At 43.8% G+C, this 21,921-nt stretch overlaps 1 protein-coding gene across 5 annotated transcripts in view; it reads left to right on the forward strand.

The window, feature by feature from the left end:
- The window catches only part of OSBPL6 (oxysterol binding protein like 6), a 169,650-nt gene extending 149,514 nt beyond the window's left edge, over positions 1-20,136 (forward strand). For all 5 annotated transcript variants that reach the window (XM_075829517.1, XM_075829516.1, XM_075829519.1 and 2 more), the window contains 7 exons: positions 3,080-3,143; positions 7,664-7,742; positions 8,535-8,679; positions 10,094-10,238; positions 13,049-13,175; positions 14,159-14,281; positions 17,055-20,136. In XM_075829517.1, the coding sequence (XP_075685632.1) occupies positions 3,080-3,143; positions 7,664-7,742; positions 8,535-8,679; positions 10,094-10,238; positions 13,049-13,175; positions 14,159-14,281; positions 17,055-17,163 (792 nt within the window). In that variant the 3' untranslated portion in view covers positions 17,164-20,136. The remainder of the gene's footprint in view (positions 1-3,079; positions 3,144-7,663; positions 7,743-8,534; positions 8,680-10,093; positions 10,239-13,048; positions 13,176-14,158; positions 14,282-17,054) is intronic.
- The last annotated feature ends 1,785 nt before the right edge of the window (positions 20,137-21,921 follow it).

The following is a 21,921-nucleotide window of genomic DNA, read 5'->3' on the forward strand; positions in this document are numbered from 1 at the left end:
TAGTAAATCGCTTTTATGCTGAATTCAGACGAACGTGGGGAAACTCGGACATGAAAAACATCCGTTTTTCATGTCCGAGTTGCCCACATGCAGGTGCTGTTTTCACGGATCCCCATAGACTTGAGTCTATCGAGGGGTCCGTGAAAACGGAACAAAAGAGGACATTTTCAACGGACCCTTCACGCGGTCCATTCAAACAACGGCCGTGTGAACAACCCCATTGAAATACACGCATCTGTGTGACGGCCATTGTATTAACGCCCGTGATATGGACGTATTCCACGGTTGCCTGAATTCGGCGTTAGAACATATAATAAATATAAGACATTGCTCTATTTCAGAAACTGAGGTATATGCAAGTACTGACTGTTTAGCTGCAGGTGTTCAAGTGGTGGGCCATCATTAAGTTCCAAGAACATCGAGGAAAACAATACAAATACATATAAATACAGTGGCATACCATATAAATAACATGTAACGGTAATGCCAGCAAATAACATGGGAGGCAGAGGCGCTTTTCTCCCCGCAAGGCTTTTGACCGATCACGGAGGAAAAAAATGCGTATTCGGCATAATTCCTGAAGGTATTTTGAGGCAGATTTTTTACTAGCTGACAAAAACCTCCGTGTGAACTGACCATTACAGGATAGCTACCTATAACTACTCTGGAAAAATGAAAGCTGCGCTGTGATTGGTTGCTATAAACCACTAGTCCAGTTTCTCTGTTAGACAGTTTTGACAAATGAGGCCATTTTACTCCATTGTTGTGTCTAAAACAGTTGATACATGACCGCTACGTTTTTTTTTTATTTAGGGGTATGAACCGTGAAATATTTTTTTCCTGTCCTTTCTCAGCTCATACTTCGGTTTATCCAGATGGGATAAACTCTTTCTTAGAACGAAGCCGTCCCAGTGACCAACTGATCACCATAGATCTGGCTTCTTTAACCCAGCAATCATCTGTTCTTTTTGGGTAAAGCTTCATGCAGCCATCCCTATAGAAATATATAAAAATTACAGTGACCCACTATTACCCAAAATGCTATTAATGTTGCGGGAGGAGATGGGGAGGTTGCCACCCTCAATGATGGAAGCGCTCAGAGTTGTTCTTTTAAAGCCAGATAAGAATCCCGAGTAATCCGAGTTGTATCGCCCCATATCGCTACTTCTCACTGATATAAAAATTTTGACTGAGGTTCTGGAACTAAGATGGGTATTGTAGTCCCATCTCTAGTACATGCTAACCAAGTGGGTTTTATGCCCTCTAAATTCACTCCTATGAACATCAGAAGATTGTTCCTTAATCTTCAGGCGGTCCTGGATAATCCAGGGACTCAGGGAGTCTTATCTTTGGATGCTGCCAAGGCATTTGACAGTATTGAGTGGGGTTATCCGTGGGATGTCCTGGAGGGAATGGGATTTGGAACCCATTATGTCAATTGGATACGACTTAGAGCTCGGGTCAGGGTCAATAATATGGTATCTGATGTCTTTGCGTTAGAGAGGCACTAGGCAGGGGTACCCTCTGTTTTGCTAATTGCCCTGGCAATTGAGACTTTAGCGCTTTAGATTGGGATAACTCAGGAGATTGTGGGACTTGAATATGGACGATTGGAGAAGGTGGCATTATGTGCCCACAATCTGCTCCTGTTTTTGGGAGATGCGAAGGAGTCCTTATCTCAAGCTGTTTGTACTATTACTGTAATGACAGGGTAGGGAGACAGACAGGTGAGCCCTAATCTACCCGCCACTCAGCCCCTGCCTACTTGCAACGACCCGTCCTAAGCGACGGGGTACAACTGGGCGACGGTCCCTACGCTCAGTAAGTGCAAGACAGACAAACAGACAAGGGTACACAGAAGCGAGGGAAACGGGGCAGCTGCCCACGGAGACACCGTGAGCAACAAGAGTAGTGAACGAGCCGAGTCAAACCAGGAGAGAACGAGGTACAAAACGCTGAGCAGGAGAGTGGTCAGAAAGCCAAGGTCAATAACAAGCAGATGATGAGTAGTACAAGCAGCAGCAGCAAGCCAGGAAACAAGCATAGAAGAATCACAGGCAAAGGAGGAACAGGAAAGGCAGGTATAAATAGACAGTGGGCGGGAGCTAGCTCTGTCTGGCCAGGCTGTGATAGGCTCTCCCACTCCTAAGCCTGCCATCCTGAGTGGTGGAAGATGGAGTCAGTCTCACAGACATAGGAGCAGGTGCAGACTGATTGCCCACGGGCGTCGACACAGAAGCTGTGTCTGGCAAATCCTTTACAATTACCCTATTTGGCACTTATTCTGGTCTCCTTATTAACTGGGATAAATCTGCTTTACTTCCCATTGATCCCTTATCGGGTCTGCTGCCTCCTGATTGGTGGATACCATATTTCAGATCAGAGTACCACGTATTCCGCTGATAAGTGTTCTTGGATATGTGGAAGATCTTATAATTACTACTTTTCAAAAATCAAGCGCGTAAACTCATAGCTATGAGATGATTGGACTCCTTTGCACCCACACATAGGAATCTGGCTAATTATATGAACAGTATTATACTTATGGAAAAAGCAATTTACTTCAAACGAAGTGCTACCAAGAAATTTGAAGGTCAATGGACGGCGTGGTTGATGTCTCCAGGGTTGGCAGCGACTAATCTTTTGAATGACGTCTCCTTAAGGCTAATGGGATAGGGTTGCTAATAGTACGTCGACTTTTGTATTCGAACAAGTGAAGCTGTCTATATACAAAGATGGCTAATATAACAAGATATTGTCCTATAGTTAATTAAAGTGCATAGTGCTCTTCGTAGAGGGTGGGCTGAGAAGGGAGAAGGGTTGTAGGGATGTCTTACATATATGTACTAAATGTATGTGTTTAGTATAAAACTTTGTCAATAAAAACTATTTGATTTAAAAAAAAAAAAAAAAAGCTTCATGTGGCCACCCATGAATATGCAGCCACGTAATAAAAGGTTGTGTTGCGTCCACCAGAGTAGGAGATGCCTAAATATAACGTCATGTCCCTCTTTCATAAATCTCCCTACCTCTTTATCAATTCAGCCATCCTGTTGTAAAACTATCTTTTTTTTTCTAGGTTAGCCATCATCCCCCAATTTCTGCCTGTCACTGTGAGTCGAAGAATTTTGTCTTCTGGCAAGGTAAAAGTAATGATGATTGTCATTATTAATGATAATAATACGTTTTGGATTTTATAGGTTGCAGAACATCAAAAGAATTCAAATTTGTACAGGGGTCGGCATTGAATTTCATTGTGTTTTTCTATCTGCTATGAATGTCAATAATGACCTAAGTTAAACTAAAAAAAAATTACAATAGTTTGACACTATTGTACTTTCCTGTTGTTAAATATTTGGCAAGGTTGTCAATTTATCAGCTTTGGTTGTAACAATGCTGTAAACTTCAAATGCCATGTGCCCTTGGGCAGCCTCTCCACCATATACCTCTGTGAAACCTATAGAGGAAGAGGTCAAGTACACTCACATAATGTGTAATAGAAAAAAACTTCTTTATTGACAAATAGAGACACAAACAATTACAGGATACATGAAATAGTATTGGGACATAAATTTTAATTGTTTGTGTCTCTATTTGTCAATAAAGAAGTTTTTTTCTATTCCACATTATGTGAGTGTACTTGACCTCTTCCTCTTCCTCTATAGGTTTTTCAGTATATTTATGGTCAGAGTACCAGGTTATATTGGGGTTATGTGTATGATTTTCCATTTCTATATAGCTGTGGTTACCTATGTCATTTTGACTGCTATCGATATTTTCATACTAAAAAGATATCTATATTGTTTTCATCAAATTGGAATTCCTACTATTTCTACATGTGTACAAATTGGTTACATATACCTCTGTGGCGGAACGAGAGTGGTGTTCTGGCACCAAGTGTCAGATCATGTCAGTCTTTCCCACCCGTACCACCTTTAGACAGTTGTTCTTAAATGAAGCCCGGTGATCGGCCCCTGTATCATCTCTTAATTCCCCTCTATTTCCCCTCCTGTACTCTCCCATTATTCCCCTCTATCTCCCCTCATAGAATTTCCCCTTTTGGACTGTTCCGTGCGCAGGAGGCGTGGCTGGTGTTGCATGACAGTTGGTAAGAAAAAGCAGTTGGAGGTTGGAGTCAGCCATTTACAGATGGGGTATCCAGGGTCCAGAGAAAAGAAAGAAAGCAGAGTATTTACCATCAACCAATAGACTTTATCACAGCGAGTGGTATGTGTACTGTGCCCCTCTGTGTCTCCCTCAAATAAACACGCTGTTTTAACTGTTAGGGTATGTGCACACACACTAATTACGTCCGTAATTGACGGACGTATTTCGGCCGCAAGTCCCGGACCGAACACAGTGCAGGGAGCCGGGCTCCTAGCATCATAGTTATGTACGACGCTAGGAGTCCCTGCCTCTCTGCAGGACAACTGTCCCGTACTGTAATCATGTTTTCAGTACGGGACAGTAGGTCCACGGAGAGGCAGGGACTCCTAGCATCGTACATAAGTATGAAGCTAGGAGCCCGGCTCCCTGCACTGTGTTCGGTCCACTACTTGCGGCCGAAATACGTCCGTCAATTACGGACGTAATTAGTGTGTGTGCACATACCCTTAAACTATTTTCTGCGTCAGCCTGGATTATTTCACCCACAACGGCGATACCAAACACCCGGTATCACCACATTTGGTGGCAGCGGTGGGATAATAATCCAGCCCGTACAACGGGGAAGCGGCAGGGGACAGGTACTCCCGGTACCATCCAGCGATTCACGGCCAGATAGTCAAAAACAGCAGAGGAAGTGCACACGGGATACGACGCCTGCTTTGACCCCAGAAATGTCTTCCGACAGCCAAGGTGTTCTGGTGGAGCCCAGCAGCAGCCCCTACCTCAAAAACACAAAGAGGACATTGCAGGAGCTTTGCCATGTTCGAGGGATCCAGTTTGAGTGGACTGAGGTAAAGGCCGTGCTGGCAAGCAAGCTCATTGTGTGGGACAGAGTGCACCACGAGTTCAGTGACGAAGAGAACGATGAGAAAGAGGGTAATGGCCCCAGCGACCGATCTGACAGTCGGGGGTCCCAACACAGCACCCCCTTCTCGGCCACCGCCACTCTCATAGTTGAGATGCTAGCCGCCCTGGGCCCTAATTGTACCGAGCACGAGAGAGCCTGCGTAATGGAGTCGGTGCTCCGGATCCCTGTGCGAATCCCCATCCCAACGAATGCACCAGCGCCCCAGGCACCCAGCGGCTATGGAGGGCCACACCTGCGGTTCAGCTACGTGCCCGCCTTTAACGAGGCCACCACGGATATTGACACGCACATCCATGTATTTGAGTCTATCATGGAGGTGCATACCATTCCGACCTCGGAATGGGCAAAGTACGCGGGCCCCAGCCTAACGGGCAAAGCCTTGGAAGTTTATCGGGCGCTAAGTGTGGAGGACTGCTGTGATTATTCCTGCCTGAAGGAGGCCCTGCTCCAGCGCTTTGCTGTCACCCCAGAGACCTACAAAGTCAAGTTCCGGACCATGGGGTGCCCGGCCCACAGCACCTATGCAGAGTTTGCTACCCAGCTATAGCAGAGCTGAAAGAGGGGAAAACAGGCAAACAGTGCAGAAGCTATTGAGAGTCTCTTCATCCTGGAGCAGCTCCTCCTGAAGATGGACTCCGAGATTCGTGAGTGGGTCACTGACCGGAGCCCAGACACCGCAACGCAAGCAGCTACCCTGGAGGACCAGTTCGTGGCCAACCGGCCCAAATGAAGAGGTACCAGCCGTCCTGACCATTGACCTACTCTTCATCCTCCGCTCCCGTCCCGAGGGGCCATCTCGACTGCCACTGAATCGTCCCTCATTCCAGCCCAAGCCAGCCGTAGTCCCTCCAAGGGGACGGGACCTTCCGGAGATCCGCCGCTGCTTCCGCTGCAACCAAGCTGAGCACATGCAGCGCAACTGCCCGTGGAGGCGAGCCCCGCTCCCAGGGCCACGCCAGGCCCCACACCATGTTGCTCACCTCCAAGAGATGGATGATCCCTTTTGTGAGCACAACTACCTCTTAGATGCACCTGAGGTGGAGGAGGTAGCCTTCCATGTTGCAGGCCATGTGGATCAAGATACCCCGGCCAACATGCTAAGTAATTTCCAGCCAATTGTGGTGGGTCATCAGGTCGTCCAGGGGCTCAGGGATTCGGGTGCTTCCCCCACCCTTGTGCGCCCTGATTTAGTTCCAGAATCCCAGATCCTGAGAGATCGACGTGTCAATGTTATCCTGGCCGGTGGCCAGCAGATCCACATCCCCCTGGCCCGAGTATTCATGGACTGGGGTGCTGGCCAGGGAATGGGCATCGTTGGCCTGATGGAAGGCCTCATCACTGCAGCCCTCTTGGGGAATGATTTGGGGAACGGCCTCTCCAGCCAATTCGTGGCCGCGGTTACCCGCAGCCAAGTTCTGGTCTCAGCAATTCTGCTCCCAGAACCACCGGTGGCAAGTGAACCAACCTCTCAAATTGAAAACACGACAGATGCGACTGGCTGTCAGGTAGACTTGGGGGAGGTGGATAGAGCAGAGTTTCGGACTGCCCAGGCGACTGACCCCTCCTTAGCCCCAGCCCGTAGTGCTGCAGATCAAGCCCCTGTAGAAGGCGCCCAAGAGCAGTACAAATGGGAGAATGGATTATTATATCGCATAAAACCCATGACATCACCCGAGGCCCCATGGACCTCCGTTAAGCAACTGATGGTGCCCTTGCGCTACCGTTCCCACTTGCTCTCCCTGGCCCATGATATCCCAGCAGCAGGCCACGCCGGCAATTGGAAAACCAGAACCCGGCTCCAGCGAAACTTCTTTTGGCCAGGGAGGACACAGGACGTACGGCGGTACCGAGCCACATGCCCCGTATGTCAACGGTTAAGTGGAGCACCTTGCAGAGTTCCGCTCTAGTCCATGCCCATTATCGGGGAACCCTTCCAGCGGGTAGCCATAGATCTGATAGGGCCGCTACCCAGCCCCAGCCATAGTGGGAAGTGCTACATATTAACGCTGGTAGATTTCACTAATCGCTACCCTGACGCCGTGGCTCTCTCATCCCTGAATGCGGAGCACATCGCCAAAGGCCTGATGGACATATTCAGTAGGGTAGGGTTCACGCAGGAGGTGCTGACCGACCAAGGCTCCCAATTCCAAGGGGTACTGATGCAATCCCTCTGGAATCGGTTTGGGGTACGTCCACTAAGGACTACCGCCTATCAGCCCCAAACAAACGGACTGTGCGAAAGGTTAAATGGAACCCTCAAGCATTTGCTGCTCCGGTATGTCCATGCGGAGGGGAAGGACTGGGAACGCTTTCTGCAGCAGCTTCTCTTCGCTTATAGAGAGGTGCCGCAGGAGTCTACCGGGTTCTCCCCGTTCGAGTTGATATACGCGAGGAAGGTCCGAGAGCCCTTAGACTTAGTCCGGGAAGGTTGGGAGGGATCTTTCTCAAGCCCGAAGGCCTCAGTAGTAGAATATGTGCAGAAGCTGTGGAAACGCCTGGCCAAATTCCAAAAACTCATCTTGCGTTCCAGACCACACTATAAAAATGTTGTCAATATAATGTAAAAATTACGCTACGTTACATTCCCCGCTTGTGTATGCCCCTGATAAATGTGCGTTTTGATTACAGATGTCAGATGGAAAAATAAATTTTGGGGAAAATCCATGGAAATACTGCCTTTTGGAACAGTGAATGTTACCCTTCCAAAGTAAGATCTATTTATCTATCTATCTATCTATCTATCTATCTAATCTAGTCTATATATCTAATCTAGTCTATATATCTAATCTAGTCTATATATCTAGTTCTGAAATTCTAGACCTATCCATGGCTAGAACTAAATTCCTTCTTGCAAACGTGGATAGGGGGGATTGAGGAGATTTGTAATAGGTGCCATGTTTTGTCTTGGTCAGAGTTTTCCCAAAATGTCTAAAAATAGTGGACGGGCTCCACCTGGGATTTTGCCCCAATCATCCCACTTGGAGAGACTGTGCACAATGCATCTTTTGACACTGCCATGCCTCCAACTTAGTGATAACCACAGTGCCTCCATCCCAGTGACAGCCACCGCTGCTCTTGCCTATGAGCTGTTCCTGGTATTGCCGTTCAGCCCCATTCAAGGTGCAATACCAAACACAACCCATACACAAGATTGGAGCTGTTTGTGGGGAAAAAAAAGGGGGACATTTTCTTTTACTCTCCGATGACCCCTCTAATATATAGTAGGGGCACATAACCTCTTTTTGACGAGAAATCAGAAGCTACAAATACCAGCTACAATGCCCCCTACTGTTTTTCTGGATATTTTAATATTATACATACATTTGTCAGATTTTGAGTATTCTTACTCATAAGTTGTGCAGTTCGGTTTCATTAGTCAGATTTTATTGGACACGCTCAATTATGTCGGTATTGTCTTGTTTGACCAGAAGAACATTACTTTAAATACATGATTATTATTGCTTTTAAAGATCTTTTTTGTTCTGGCCTTTATTTGTAGGTATGGAGATTGCTATGTCTGGAATAAAGTTACAACCTGTATACACAACATCCTCAGTGGGAGAAGATGGATTGAACATTACGGGGAGATCACCATACGGAACACAAGGAGCAGCACCTTCACGTGTAAGATGACATTCATCAAGGTATGGAGGTCACCTTCCATTAAATGGCTGAATTCACCGACCCAATTCCATTTTACAGATTCCCACAGATCATATGTTGGCAGTTCTGACAGTATGAGCCACGTTAGTGAGTGATCATTCTAATTGTAGACGTATAATATGGGGGCGCTGTACATTTTAATGAATATTGGTAAAGAGACATGATTTGGGGTACGGCGACTGCAGGAAGGCATGAATTATTTGTGGATACATTCATATTTACACAGATCCCTATTGAAATATACCATGTCTATGCACGACCATAAATAAACAAGACATGCAACCGTAGTCAGAGCCACCTTAAAGGCTATGTAAACCTTTGTAGCCTTTTTTTTTTTTTTAATGCGTTTAGTTTTTATCAAAAATTTTTAATAGGCATTTATAAAAAAAAATTGTTTCGATTTTGCGCTGTAGCTGCTATGTATCCACTATACATAGAAGCTGCATTACGTTCGGATTAGATGTGTCAGAGGCACCTAGGAGCTGCAGTCTACTGAGTCGTCACTGCACCTGACTGACTGATTCGGCTTACAGTGGCGTCAAGCAGCTTCTATGTATGGGGCATACATAGAAGCTGCAGCACAAAAATACTTTGTAGTATAGCTTACTTTGTAGTATATCTTATTAGGGGAAAGTGGAATCTTCCTCACCTTTCAGCAGTGTGCCACAGTGTACAACACCTTACAGATAATTAATTGCATAAGGATAATAATAAAGTGTCTTCTTTAAGTCTCATATTAAAAAAATAAATACGTATGGTAATGCCCTACATCAGTGATGGTTAGCAGTACTCTGATCCAGGACAAGTTGACCTCAATGCCAGGTCACCAGGCCGTATCCTCGTAGGTTTATGTTTCGGTGTGTCTGTCACAACGTTTTTTTTTAGTGAAAGGCTTCGTATCGAATTATAGGGGGTCCATGAGGTTTGACCAGCACTATTAACTGGTGCGACTCGTACACACCCTGACAGCTCTTATGCACTCTAGCCTAAAGCACGTCTGAGAAACAGCAGGCTCATGTCAAGCCCTGGCTGTGGAGCAAGTGCAATAACGAACTGTGGCTGCTATCACTAACATGGGGTCACCAGGACATCTGAAACCGGGTGATGCCAAAACCTTGTCCACAGCACCCCTTACCTGCCACATGTAGAGATAGGTATCTCTGGTCCTCTAGTAGATCACCTAACTCATAAAAAAGTGATCCCAAACGGAAAAAGTTTGGCCTCTCATGCCCTACATAAGTAATTGGTATCTTGACGTTATTTAGCCAGGTATAAAGAAAACTGCGGGTCATACACAGACGATAATATGCTATAGTGCTAATATAGACCAGGGTAATAAATGCAAGAAATGTTATTTTGCGTGATCTATATTAATCTGGTTTCTTTCTCTACTAGGGAAATTATTGGAGCTCCAATGTGAACGAGATTCATGGAGTGGTGATGGATCAAGAAGGAAAGGTTGTGCATCGACTTTTTGGGAAGTGGCATGAGGCACTGTATTGTGGTGATGCCCCCGCAGCAAAATGTATATGGAGGCCAGGTATAAAAAAACTACTAATAATTGTACTATTGTTTGGCAGCATTGATGGTAAAGCGAATAGAGAAGACTCTGACTGGAAAAGATCTATAGCAGTCTCCTAGCACAGAAATCACTAAGAAATACACAGGTTCTCAGAAAATTCAATACCAATCCGAGTATCCTCCTTAAAAAAACTGCTACAGATCATATCTGCTCCTGAGAAAAATGATTTTGTTTATAATCTGGACAAGCTCCCGATATATAGAATTACTAAGATTTTTAGTAGAAGTCAAGAATCTTATTTCTATCGAGTCCGTACTCCGCTACATCGGCTTTCCGGAAAAAGCCAAACAGAAACTACACGGCTCAGCGCTCACACGAGCGCTTCTGATGCTTTGTTTTAGCGATTGGTGGGGGTCTCTGTGCTCGGACACCCACCAATCAAAACTTCTGACGTGTCACTATGACATGTCATAAATTTGTTGAACATTTAGTTACCCTTTAAGACTTGACTCTCTAGAATCAAAACGCTCTCCTTATTCTGGCTACTTCTATATACAGGATGGAAAATTGCTTTAGAAGGACTGTGAGCTGGTGATGTGAGATATTGGGAATTAGGTGGACTGACATAACCGTAAAGAATAACTTAGAATCTCAACCACAATTGGCATCTTAGTTTGAGGTGATCATATCCTATGTAGTCATCACAAGTCTCATATAAAACAAAACTTTTCCATCCAGGGAGGAAGCGCCCACAGTTCCTAATAGGCCCTGTAATATGTGGAAAATTAAGTGCCTATACGAAGCACCCACCCCAAGAGGGGCGCCCTCTTCTGGAATCTGCTTCTATATTCACTTCACCCTAATCTATAACCTCCAGCGTTCCTGATGCGTTACATCTCACTTTTGGAGAAGAATTCATCAGGGGACTTGTAGGATGGGTGTCTCTATTGGATACAAATACGTGCTACCACAGTGGTAGTTAGTGTGGTGTCTCTGGTTTTTGAAAATGGCGCCATAAACGCATGTCTGCTACCTCCTCATCTCAGATTCTGTGGAGCCGATCTCCACAGTAAAAGTTCAACAGCGAATGTATAAGAAAGTGTGAGCGTATTTCAGATTTGTGTTGAAGAGCTGTACATCTGTAAATCCGGACAGGATACAGACAACAAAAAGCCCAGGTACAAGAATACTACATAGCACTACCTTTATGTCTCTAGCAAATCCCTCACATCTAAGGATCGCAATGAAGATTCCCATTAAATTCATTACCACAGTCCCTTAAATGCAACCTAATAGATAGCAGGAAGCACTAATATTTGCCATTTAGGCGGTAGTTTGCCCCCTTACCTTCAGGTCCCTGTCTAGCGGCACAGGTTACACGTTCTGGTCACAGCCATTATAAGTGGTTTCTCTTTGGTGATTTTCGTTCTATCTTTACTTTTACATTATCTCGATTTGTCCTCTGAACAATCAATGTGCAGTTCCAGGGAGATGAGCAGTTTCATTATGAGTATTGATCTAAATATTACAAAAGATAATCGGTGAGCTCTGTTGTAGTTGTCACGCCCGATTAAAAAAAAAAAGCTATTATTTTGTCTTAGAACATTGCATTGCTTGTTTTGATTTTTGAGTTCTTCATAACACAAACTTTGATTGTAAAACTCCAGCTGAGAATAGTAGGGAACTTTCAGGGTATTTGGCATCTGCGCTAAGTTTTTCTGTTCCGTCATAGAAACAGAAGGACGAAAAAACTGAAGTGTCGGAGCCATTGCATCACGGACAGTAACAGCACCTGACGGAACTCATTGACTTTAAAGGGTTCCGTTGGGTTTCTGTACGTTTTTCTGGAAGAAATAGTGCAGCGTGCTGCGCTATTTCATGCGGTAGCTTCACCAGATCTGCGACAGAGACCGCTAAGGCTGAGTTCACACGGGACGGATATGCTGCGTAAAAGCACGGTGTATTCATCCTGTGTGTCGCAGGGAATTTCGGGCGATAAACTGCACCAAACTGTGGTGCAGTTTTTCGCCCGGAATGTCCACTGAGGAATGCGGCAGCACCAGCCGGCCGGCCTCCTGGGATGATGTTTCATCCCATGTGACCGCCGCTACATCCTGTGATTCGCTGCAGCGGTCACATGGGATGAATCGTCATCCCAGGGGGCCGCACTGGAGGGAGGAACACAGACTTCTGTGTAAGTATCAGGTTTTTTGGGTTTTTTCTGAGTTGCGTTTTTGTGGCAGGATTGCTGCGAACCCGCCGCAAAAACCGCAACAACTGCTATTTGTTGCGGGATTTAGCTCCCCATTGAATTCAATGGGGAATTCCCGCAACAAGTAAGCTGCTTTTACGCAAATACAATTGACCTGCTGCGGAATAAGTTTCTGCAGCACAAGTCAATTTCTGAGCGTTTTTTCCGCTGTTTTTACGCAGCGTGCGGACGAGATTTGTTCAATCTCATCCACTTTGCTGCTGCTGTATTCTGCCGTGTTTTTTCCGTCCACAATTCCGGACGGAAAAAACGCAGCAATTCTACAACATGTGAACAAGCCCTAACAGAGCCTCTGACGCAGATGTGAACAGCAAACCGCAACCTTTTTAATGCAATTAAAAGAGATTATAGAATTTTTTCTTCTCAGAAATAGCACCACTTTTGTCCATGGGGCTGTGCCTGGTATTGCAGTCATGTCCCTTTCAGACTTCTTTTTTCAGCCTCAAACAATCCCTTTAATTCCTGTATCTGAAAACTTATGCGTATATGTAAAAAAACATTATATATTATTATAGAATTCTTTTTTTTTTACAATAAATACATATATATTTTCTAGGTTCTATGCCAACCAATTATGAACTCTATTACGGCTTCACAAGATTTGCCATTGAACTGAATGATTTGGATCCAGTAATGAGGGAATTCCTTCCAAAGACGGACGCAAGATTCAGGCCGGATCAAAGGCAAGAATTAAAGTGACCATTTTACTATAGTTAGAGTATGTCCACACTGCTTGTTTTCAGCCGTTTTTCGGGCCGTAAACAGCCAAAAAACGTCTAGAAAATCTGAAGCAGAAAGCCTCCAAACATCTGTCTATTGATTTCAATGGGAAAAACGGCGTTCTGTTCCGACGGGCCCTTTTTTTACGCGGCCGCTTTAAAAAATGGGCGTGTAAAAAAAAAAAATGCAGCGAAAAAGAAGTGCATGTCACTTCTTGGGACGTTTTTGGAGCCGTTTTTCATTGACTCTATGGAAAAACAGCTCCAAAAACGGCCGTAAAAAATGCAGCGAAAATCGCGAGTAACTTAAAAAACGTCTGAAAATTAGGAGCGGTTTTCCCTTGAAAACAGCTCCGTATTTTCAGACGTTTTAGAGTTTGAGTGCGCACATACCCTTACTGTTACATTGACTATAATGTCTGGTCTTTTTTTTTTTTAAGTTGTTAAGAACTACGTTCAAAATATGTACGTTTTTTTGTTCAGAAAATGGACGTAAACCTTTGGCTTTAAGTGCGTAGAAGGTTCGCAATCCAGTAAAAATGGTAATAGCTCACCATTATCATCTTTCTATCTCCCAGGTACTCAAAACTCAAAGAAGTTGTCCGGTTTCAGCAAATTAATGTTATTTTTGTATAATTCAAAGTTATATAATTTTCTAATATACTTTCTGTATTAATTCCTACAGTTTTCAAGATCTCTACTTGTTGTCATTCAGTAGGAACCTTCATTGTTTACTTCCAGTAGATAAAATTCTGGCTATGGTCATGTGATGATTCCTTCTGAATAACAACGAGCAGAGATCTTGAAAACCATGAGGAATTAACACAGAAAGTTTATTGGAAAATTGCATAACTTTGAATTTTGCAAAAAAAATTGTGTTCATTTGCCGAAAGTAGACTACCCCCTTTAAGGTACATATAATTTGTATTTGCTTTGCATTTCCTCAGGTTACTTGAAGAAGGAAATGTTGGAGCTGCCGGTGCAGAAAAACAGAGAATAGAAGAAATTCAGAGAACTAGGAGAAAATATCTGGACGATAACCATATAGAACATGTACCAAAATATTTCCGGTAACTTTAAAAAGCTCCGACCTCCCAGCCACCTTCAAAACCATAATTCAGCTGTGTCCCAGCCCCTATTACCCTGTCAAACAGGACCAGTAGTGCTGGAGGTGCATATGAATACATGCCACCAGTCCTTCTCACCGCAGTGTGGTAATACTAGATGCATGCCACCAGTCCTTCTCACCACAGTGTGGTAATACTAGATAAATGCCACCAGTCCTCCTCACCGCAGTGTGGTAATACTAGATACATGCCACCTTTCCTCCTCACCGCAGTGTGGTAATACTAGATACATGCCACCAGTCCTTCTCACCACAGTGTGGTAATACTAGATACATGCCACCAGTGCTTCTCGGTAATACTAGATACATGCCACCAGTCATTCTCACCGCAGTGTCGTAATACTAGATACATGCCACCAGTCCTTCTCACCACAGTGTGGTAATACTAGATACATGCCACCAGCCCTCCTCACCGCAGTATGGTAAAACTAGATACATGCCACCAGTCCTCCTCACCGCATTGTGGTAATACTAGATACATGCCACCAGTCCTCCTCACCGCAGTGTGGTAATACTAGATACATGCCACCAGTCCTCCTCACCGCAGTGTGGTAATACTAGATACATGCCACCAGTCCTCCACACCGCAGTGTGGTAATACTAGATACATGCCACCAGTCCTCCACACCGCAGTGTGGTAATACTAGATACATGCCACCAGTCATTCTCACCACAGTGTGGTAATACTAGATACATGCCACCAGTTCTTCTCACTGCAGTGTGGTAGTTCTAAATACATGCCACCAGTGCTTCTCACCGCAGTGTGGTAATACTAGATACATGCCACCAGTGCTTCTCACCACAGTGTGGTAATACTAGATACATGCCACCAGTCCTCCTCACCGCAGTGTGGTAATACTAGATACATGCCACCTTTCCTCCTCACCGCAGTGTGGTAATACTAGATACATGCCACCAGTCCTTCTCACCGCAGTGTGGTAATACTAGATACATGCCACCAGTCCTCCTCACCGCAGTGTGGTAATACTAGATACATGCCACCAGTCCTCCTCACCGCAGTGTGGTAATACTAGATACATGCCACCAGTCCTCCTCACCGCAGTGTGGTAATACTAGATACATGCCACCAGTCCTCCACACCGCAGTGTGGTAATACTAGATACATGCCACCAGTCCTCCACACCGCAGTGTGGTAATACTAGATACATGCCACCAGTCATTCTCACCACAGTGTGGTAATACTAGATACATGCCACCAGTTCTTCTCACTGCAGTGTGGTAGTTCTAAATACATGCCACCAGTGCTTCTCACCGCAGTGTGGTAATACTAGATACATGCCACCAGTGCTTCTCACCACAGTGTGGTAATACTAGATACATGCCACCAGTCCTCCTCACCGCAGTGTGGTAATACTAGATACATGCCACCTTTCCTCCTCACCGCAGTGTGGTAATACTAGATACATGCCACCAGTCCTTCTCACCGCAGTGTGGTAATACTAGATACATGCCACCAGTCCTCCTCACCGCAGTGTGGTAATACTAGATACATGCCACCAGTCCTCCACACCGCAGTGTGGTAATACTAGATACATGCCACCAGTCCTCCACACCGCAGTGTGGTAATACTAGATACATGCCACCAGTGCTTCTCACTGCAGTGTGGTAGTACTAAATACATGCCACCAGTGCTTCTCACCGCAGTGTGGTAATACTAGATACATGCCACCAGTGCTTCTCACCACAGTGTGGTAATACTAGATACATGCCACCAGTCCTCCTCACCGCAGTGTGGTAATACTAGATACATGCCACCAGTGCTTCTCACTGCAGTGTGGTAATACTAGATACATGCCACCAGTGCTTCTCATCGCAGGGTGGTAATACTAGATACATGCCACCAGTCCTTCTCACCGCAGTGTGAAAATACTAGATACATGCCACTAGTCCTCCACACCGCAGTGTGGTAATACTATATACATGCCACCAGTGCTTCTCACTGCAGTGTGGTAATACTAAATACATGCCACCAGTGCTTCTCACCGCAGGGTGGTAATACTAGCTATCCAGAAAAATTATGATATCCGCCATTGCCTGAATGGATTAATATTGTGCAACTGATGGCCAGTGTGCAGCAGGTGTTTGGATGGCATTATGGCTGGGAGGAGAAAATGTATGTAGTGAATTATATTGCAAACAGCCTTATAATTGCATGGAGGTCGACCACATAACTACTGTGAGGCCCAGCACTAAACTGCTTCTCCTGCTGTCCAGTCATAGGTTTGCAGAGCCACCACTAGGGGGAGCGTAATGCCAAGAGTTTTTTTACAGATTTTCATTTAATTCAGATGTAGCTGGATGAATCCATATGCAGTGAGCTCCCCCTGGTGGTGACTGCAAGCCGCCAGAGTCTTGTCATTTAACGCTATGACTGTATGAAGGGAAACCGGGTATTTAGAGAATGAAAAACACAGATCCAGCCCTTGTAAAGAGTGGCATTTTTTGGAAATAAGCTTAAGGATCCTTGTCCCCTTCATTCTAGGCATCGATGGGGGTCCAACAACTAGGACATATATCAGAGATAGAATATCTAATCAATATGCCATCGATGCTTATGGTAGGAAAACACAGCCAGGTCATTTGTGAATCACAGCCATTCTTATTTCCTAAAATTTAATTACCCCATTTGTTCTTTTTCTCATATGAGGGTTATTAGTGTTGCATCTCTGATTTAATTTTTTTTTTCCTATTTGCAGGAAGGTGGTTGATACCCATAACAAGGAGACGTGGGTTTCTAATGACACCTACTGGGAATTGCGCAAGGACCCTGGTTTTAGCAAAGTTGAATTACCCATTCTTTGGTGATGTTGCTATATGGATCATTTTATCAACAAATCAATATCTATGCACAGTTCAGTTTCATATTGCTATGAGATTACTTTTTGTCATGCCTCATGCCATTTGCTTTTATATTCATTTTTAAAAAGCTCTTTGCTTGTATAACATGTAAACTATTCTGAGTTATTAACAGTATCTGCTGCGTTTGTAGATAGACAGTGAAGTATAGAAGCTCTGGACTCTTCCTCATTACTGTAGGAATAGACACACAGGTTTCCCCCATCCCAATGAATGTTCCAATACTTTCTCATTATCAGAAAATTTGCCATTAAAGAACATGCGAGCACAGATATTTTGCTGCTATTGGAAACATTTCCCCATGGGAAAAATATTCCGATTATAGCAAAAATCAATAGTTCGGGTCTGTCCACACGTAGCATAAACACTGTGGAATTTTTAGACCGGATTTTAAGGAAATTCCACAGCACTTTCGCAAGAGAAATTGACATGCTGCAGATTGAGAATCGGCACCACAAATTCCAGAAATCAGTTTTATTTTTTTCCTGCATCGAGTGGATGAGATTTGTTCAAATCTCAAACACTTTGATGCTACTGTATTCTGCTGCGGAAGTTCTGCAGTGTTTACTCTACGTCTGTACGACCCTTTTACTGGTATTACCCATCCTAGGTTGTTATTGTGTAGAGTGCCCTATAAAATACAAATGTCTGATCTACAGACAATCTGCAGAGAAAAGTTTTACTATGGACAAACCCTCTCAGGCCAGGGTTACACACAGTTTTGATGCAGTTTTTGTTTTAGCCAGAGCCAGAATTGGATCCAAAAGGAGGAAAAGGTATAAAGAAAGGAGTGAAGCATCTCCTACCTTTTGTCTCCAGTTCTGAGTTTGGTTCAAAAACTGCACGTGTGCTCCTGGCCTTAAGGCAATATATTATTAATCCCTGTGGAGCTGAATTCTATAAAACCATGTATTGTAGGTGTTGTCCGGGCACAAACCGGTTTTCATAGTGATGACCTATCCGTAGGATCGGTGGGGATCCGATACTCGGACCGATGAGCTTCTCCAGCTGCCTCCGGGCACCGGATGTCTGTGCCAGAAGCAGATGGCTCCAGCCACAGTATAGCGGCCGTGCTGCAGCTCTGCTCCTTCCTATTCAAGTGAATAGGAGAAGAGTTGCAGTTGTGCAGCACGGCCGCTATGTCATGTACGTAGCCAACTGCTTCCGACATTGAACGCTGCATAACATCCGAAGCCTGGAGGCAGCCAGGAACAGATGATCGGTGCAGGGTCGACCCCCCGCCGATCATAGATTGATCACCTATCCTGTGGATAGGTCATCAGTATGAAAAACCGGTCCGTGCCCGGACAACCGTTTTAAAGTGAAGCTCCCCCTTTGATTTAGGGCACATGACTGTACTACAGCTCTTTACAACCTCAGACCTGTGCAGAGCCATAATAGAGATGGGGAGATTTATTAAGGCTGCCGTTTTATACGCCAGTCTTAATAAATTAGGCGCACTTACTCCAACGATTTGTATATTAAGAGGCGCACACTGTTTAAAAAATGAGGCACATCTCTGGCTTTCCGTGCGCCCGAAAGTCAAATCTACTCCAGCTATGATCTGGAGTAGAGTTAAGCTATAATTTACGCCAGTTTCTGGTAATAAATTATAATAAATTTGTCAAGCTGCAATAGGCTATGCCCTTATTGTTAAGCCCCACCCACTTTTTGAATATTTAATTTTTTTTAAAAGTGTCATGGGTGACATAAATGCAGCAAGTTGCCTTTTGTTGCGCAAATTTCGACTTTAGAGGCATTTGTAACTTTTTCCTCAAAAAGTTAGTCCGTTTTCCCCTATGTCTACTCCATGTGGTACCTGCGTATGGCACTGCATTACGAATATGTTCTTTCCTAGAAGCACTGCTTGCAGAATAAAATACCTTCATGATACGGCATCCGCTGGAAAACTGCACATTTCTATGTGAATCTGACACAAAAAATTTACGTGTCTCCCTATGAAATCAGAGGCTTACGGATGTACAGTGTGGTTCTATATAATTTAGAGGATTGGGAACACTAAACCTAAGGTATATATTAGTTTTATTTGCTGTGCAGCTGAATTTAATCTATTGTTCGCTTTTATCAGCCACCCGAATATCAGCCTTGTTTTAAATTGGTCCACATATCTCCAGTTCTGATACTCTCCAGAAACATTGACATTCATATTTGCAACTAATATTAGCAGCTGTTTTTTAATATACTCTTAAGACTTTGTACTTTAGATTTGCTTCTCCCATATGCCTCTCTTTATATCGGAGATATAGATAGCATGTCGTAATACAATTGTGTAAAAACCGGATATGCTCCGTCGGACAGGCTGCTTTAACTTCATCCTAGTTTTTAGGGTCTTCATTGATAAAAATTCACAGGTCAAAACTCATTACATTTGGGACAATGTAAAAAGTTAAGAATAACTTAGCTGCACTGGCAAAGTGAACAATATCGTTCTGCTTATAGCTATTGCTTTTTGTTTTTTAGAAACTGAGGACACGGCCAATTTTGGCCTTGAGGACAGAACCATTTTATTATATTTCCGTATTTGCATCCCGACGCTCATAACTTTTTGATTTTTTGTACGACGTTGTTGTATGAGACTTTGTTTTTTGCGGGACGAGTTAGGTACCGTTTTTTGGTACAAATACATTATTGTTTAATTTATATCAATTTTTATTTTGGCAAAAATGCAGAAAAAAAAAGTTCTGCTGCAGTTTTAATGTTTTTTTTTCCCCACCATACACCGATCATCATAAATAATGTTATACATTTGTTGTACAGATCGTAACAATCATGGCGATACCAAATATGTCTATTATTTCATGTTTTGGGACTTATATTTTAAAAAAGTTTATTCATTGTAAAAAATGTGTACTTCTGTGTATTTTTTTTATAATTTTCTTTTATTTAACGTTTTTTGTTTTTTTTAATTAATTTAACTTCTTTTTTTTTAAAATCCCATAGAGGGTTTTTTCATTTAGATTTTTTAATTGTAATGTACTGGCATATATCTATATGCCAGTACATTAGCCTGTGTACTGATTGGCCAGATTTCCTGTTGTTAGGGCACACTTCGGTATGCCCTAACAAGTGCCTGTGTACAGACAGCCCTGGGGGGGCTCCTTCAATGGACCCTAGGCTGTTTGACCCTACAAGTTATGGGCCTTGATCGCGTCACAGCGATTTTCTGTGACGCGATCAAAGTGCAGTTCCCCCTTCTCTTCTTTACTTTGAATGCCGTGATCAGCTTTGATCGCGGCATTCAAGGGGTTAACGGCGGAGAGGAGAGTTTTCTCTTCCCTCCACCTTTAGAGCGGGGATGTGTACTACAGCTGTTGCCCCAATCCTTATCGCGTGTGGACACTGGCTGTCCCAAAGGACGAGAATGCTCGTCCTAATGCGCTAAGTACCCGCCGCTCAGGACGAGTATTCTCGTCCTGTGTCGGCAACCAGTTAATACAATTGAGATGTCAAATGCTGAAGGCTTATGACATCTTCAGTATGTTGATGTCATCGGTTGATGTCATAAATTGAGGTCACAGTGACTTTGACAACTTTTATTTGTCCATCGTCGTTGGTATAATCCAGTCTATGGGATGTAGCTGATGGATTACTAGGGGGGCACAGGGTCGTAAAGGTTGGTGATTTTAGTCCATATCAACCAAATTGGTATATCAAGTCTACCAGAGATTGCTCTGAACATGACGGATGTCCTTATATGTATATGGTCAACTACTGACTGTAGTGAGGTCACAAAAGATTCTAGCAAAAGGCTTACATCCTATTGGGCTACCTACTTGTATAACAAGTTGACTGATAAATGTCGCTGGCTTTAAATTGGAGGCATAGGTAGTTTAAACATTGATGTGACTACGGTGATTATTTTCTTAGAGGACCTGTCACCTCTCTTAAAATGTCTGTTTTAGTAAATACTTACATTCACCCCAATATAACCATTCTGGAACAACTTCTCTTTGGACTGTAAGTTGTGCTGTTCCTCTGTTATTCCTACTGGGATGTATGGTTTAAATGGCCCCTGGGTGTTATTAGTTGGGAGGGGTGTCCCTACACAGAGTAACACTGTCCATTTAGTGCTGATGGTGAGACTTTAGGGACATTCCCCTTTTACAAAGGGAAAGGTATTATATTACCTAGTTGTCAATTTATCATACATTTCTAGTAGGAATAACAGAGGAAGTAACAATTCTGAAGCATCTTTTCTTATAACTTTGTGTTGTTCATGAGGAATAAGGGTATGTTCACACGGCAGCGTCCGTTACGGCTGAAATTACGGTGCTGTTTTCAGGAGAAAGAGTATTTACTAAAACAGACATGTCTAGTGGGTCGACAGGTTCTATTCAAATAATTTAATGGTTTTATGAGATTAGATAAAGTTGTCCGCTTTTTTTCCCCCAAAAAAAACAGTGCCACTCTTGTGCATAGGCTGTGTCTGGTATTACAGCTCAAAACATTTTCATGGAGCTTCACAGCTCACTGCATAATATGTTATTACTGAGTTCAATGAATAAACAATAGAGTAAGCTCCCTCTAGTGGCGGCTGCAGGCAGACAGAGATTTAAGATCACATTCTGTCTATACAGGGGATTAGAACCTTTACATTGGGAAACTAATCCGTACAGAATTTTGAACCCATTTAAGGTATGTTCGCACTACAAATGTTTGAGTCAGAAAAAAAATTAGACTGATTTC

This window comes from Rhinoderma darwinii, chromosome 6 (genome assembly GCF_050947455.1).
Source record: "Rhinoderma darwinii isolate aRhiDar2 chromosome 6, aRhiDar2.hap1, whole genome shotgun sequence".
In the NCBI taxonomy this organism is placed as follows: domain Eukaryota; kingdom Metazoa; phylum Chordata; class Amphibia; order Anura; family Rhinodermatidae; genus Rhinoderma; species Rhinoderma darwinii.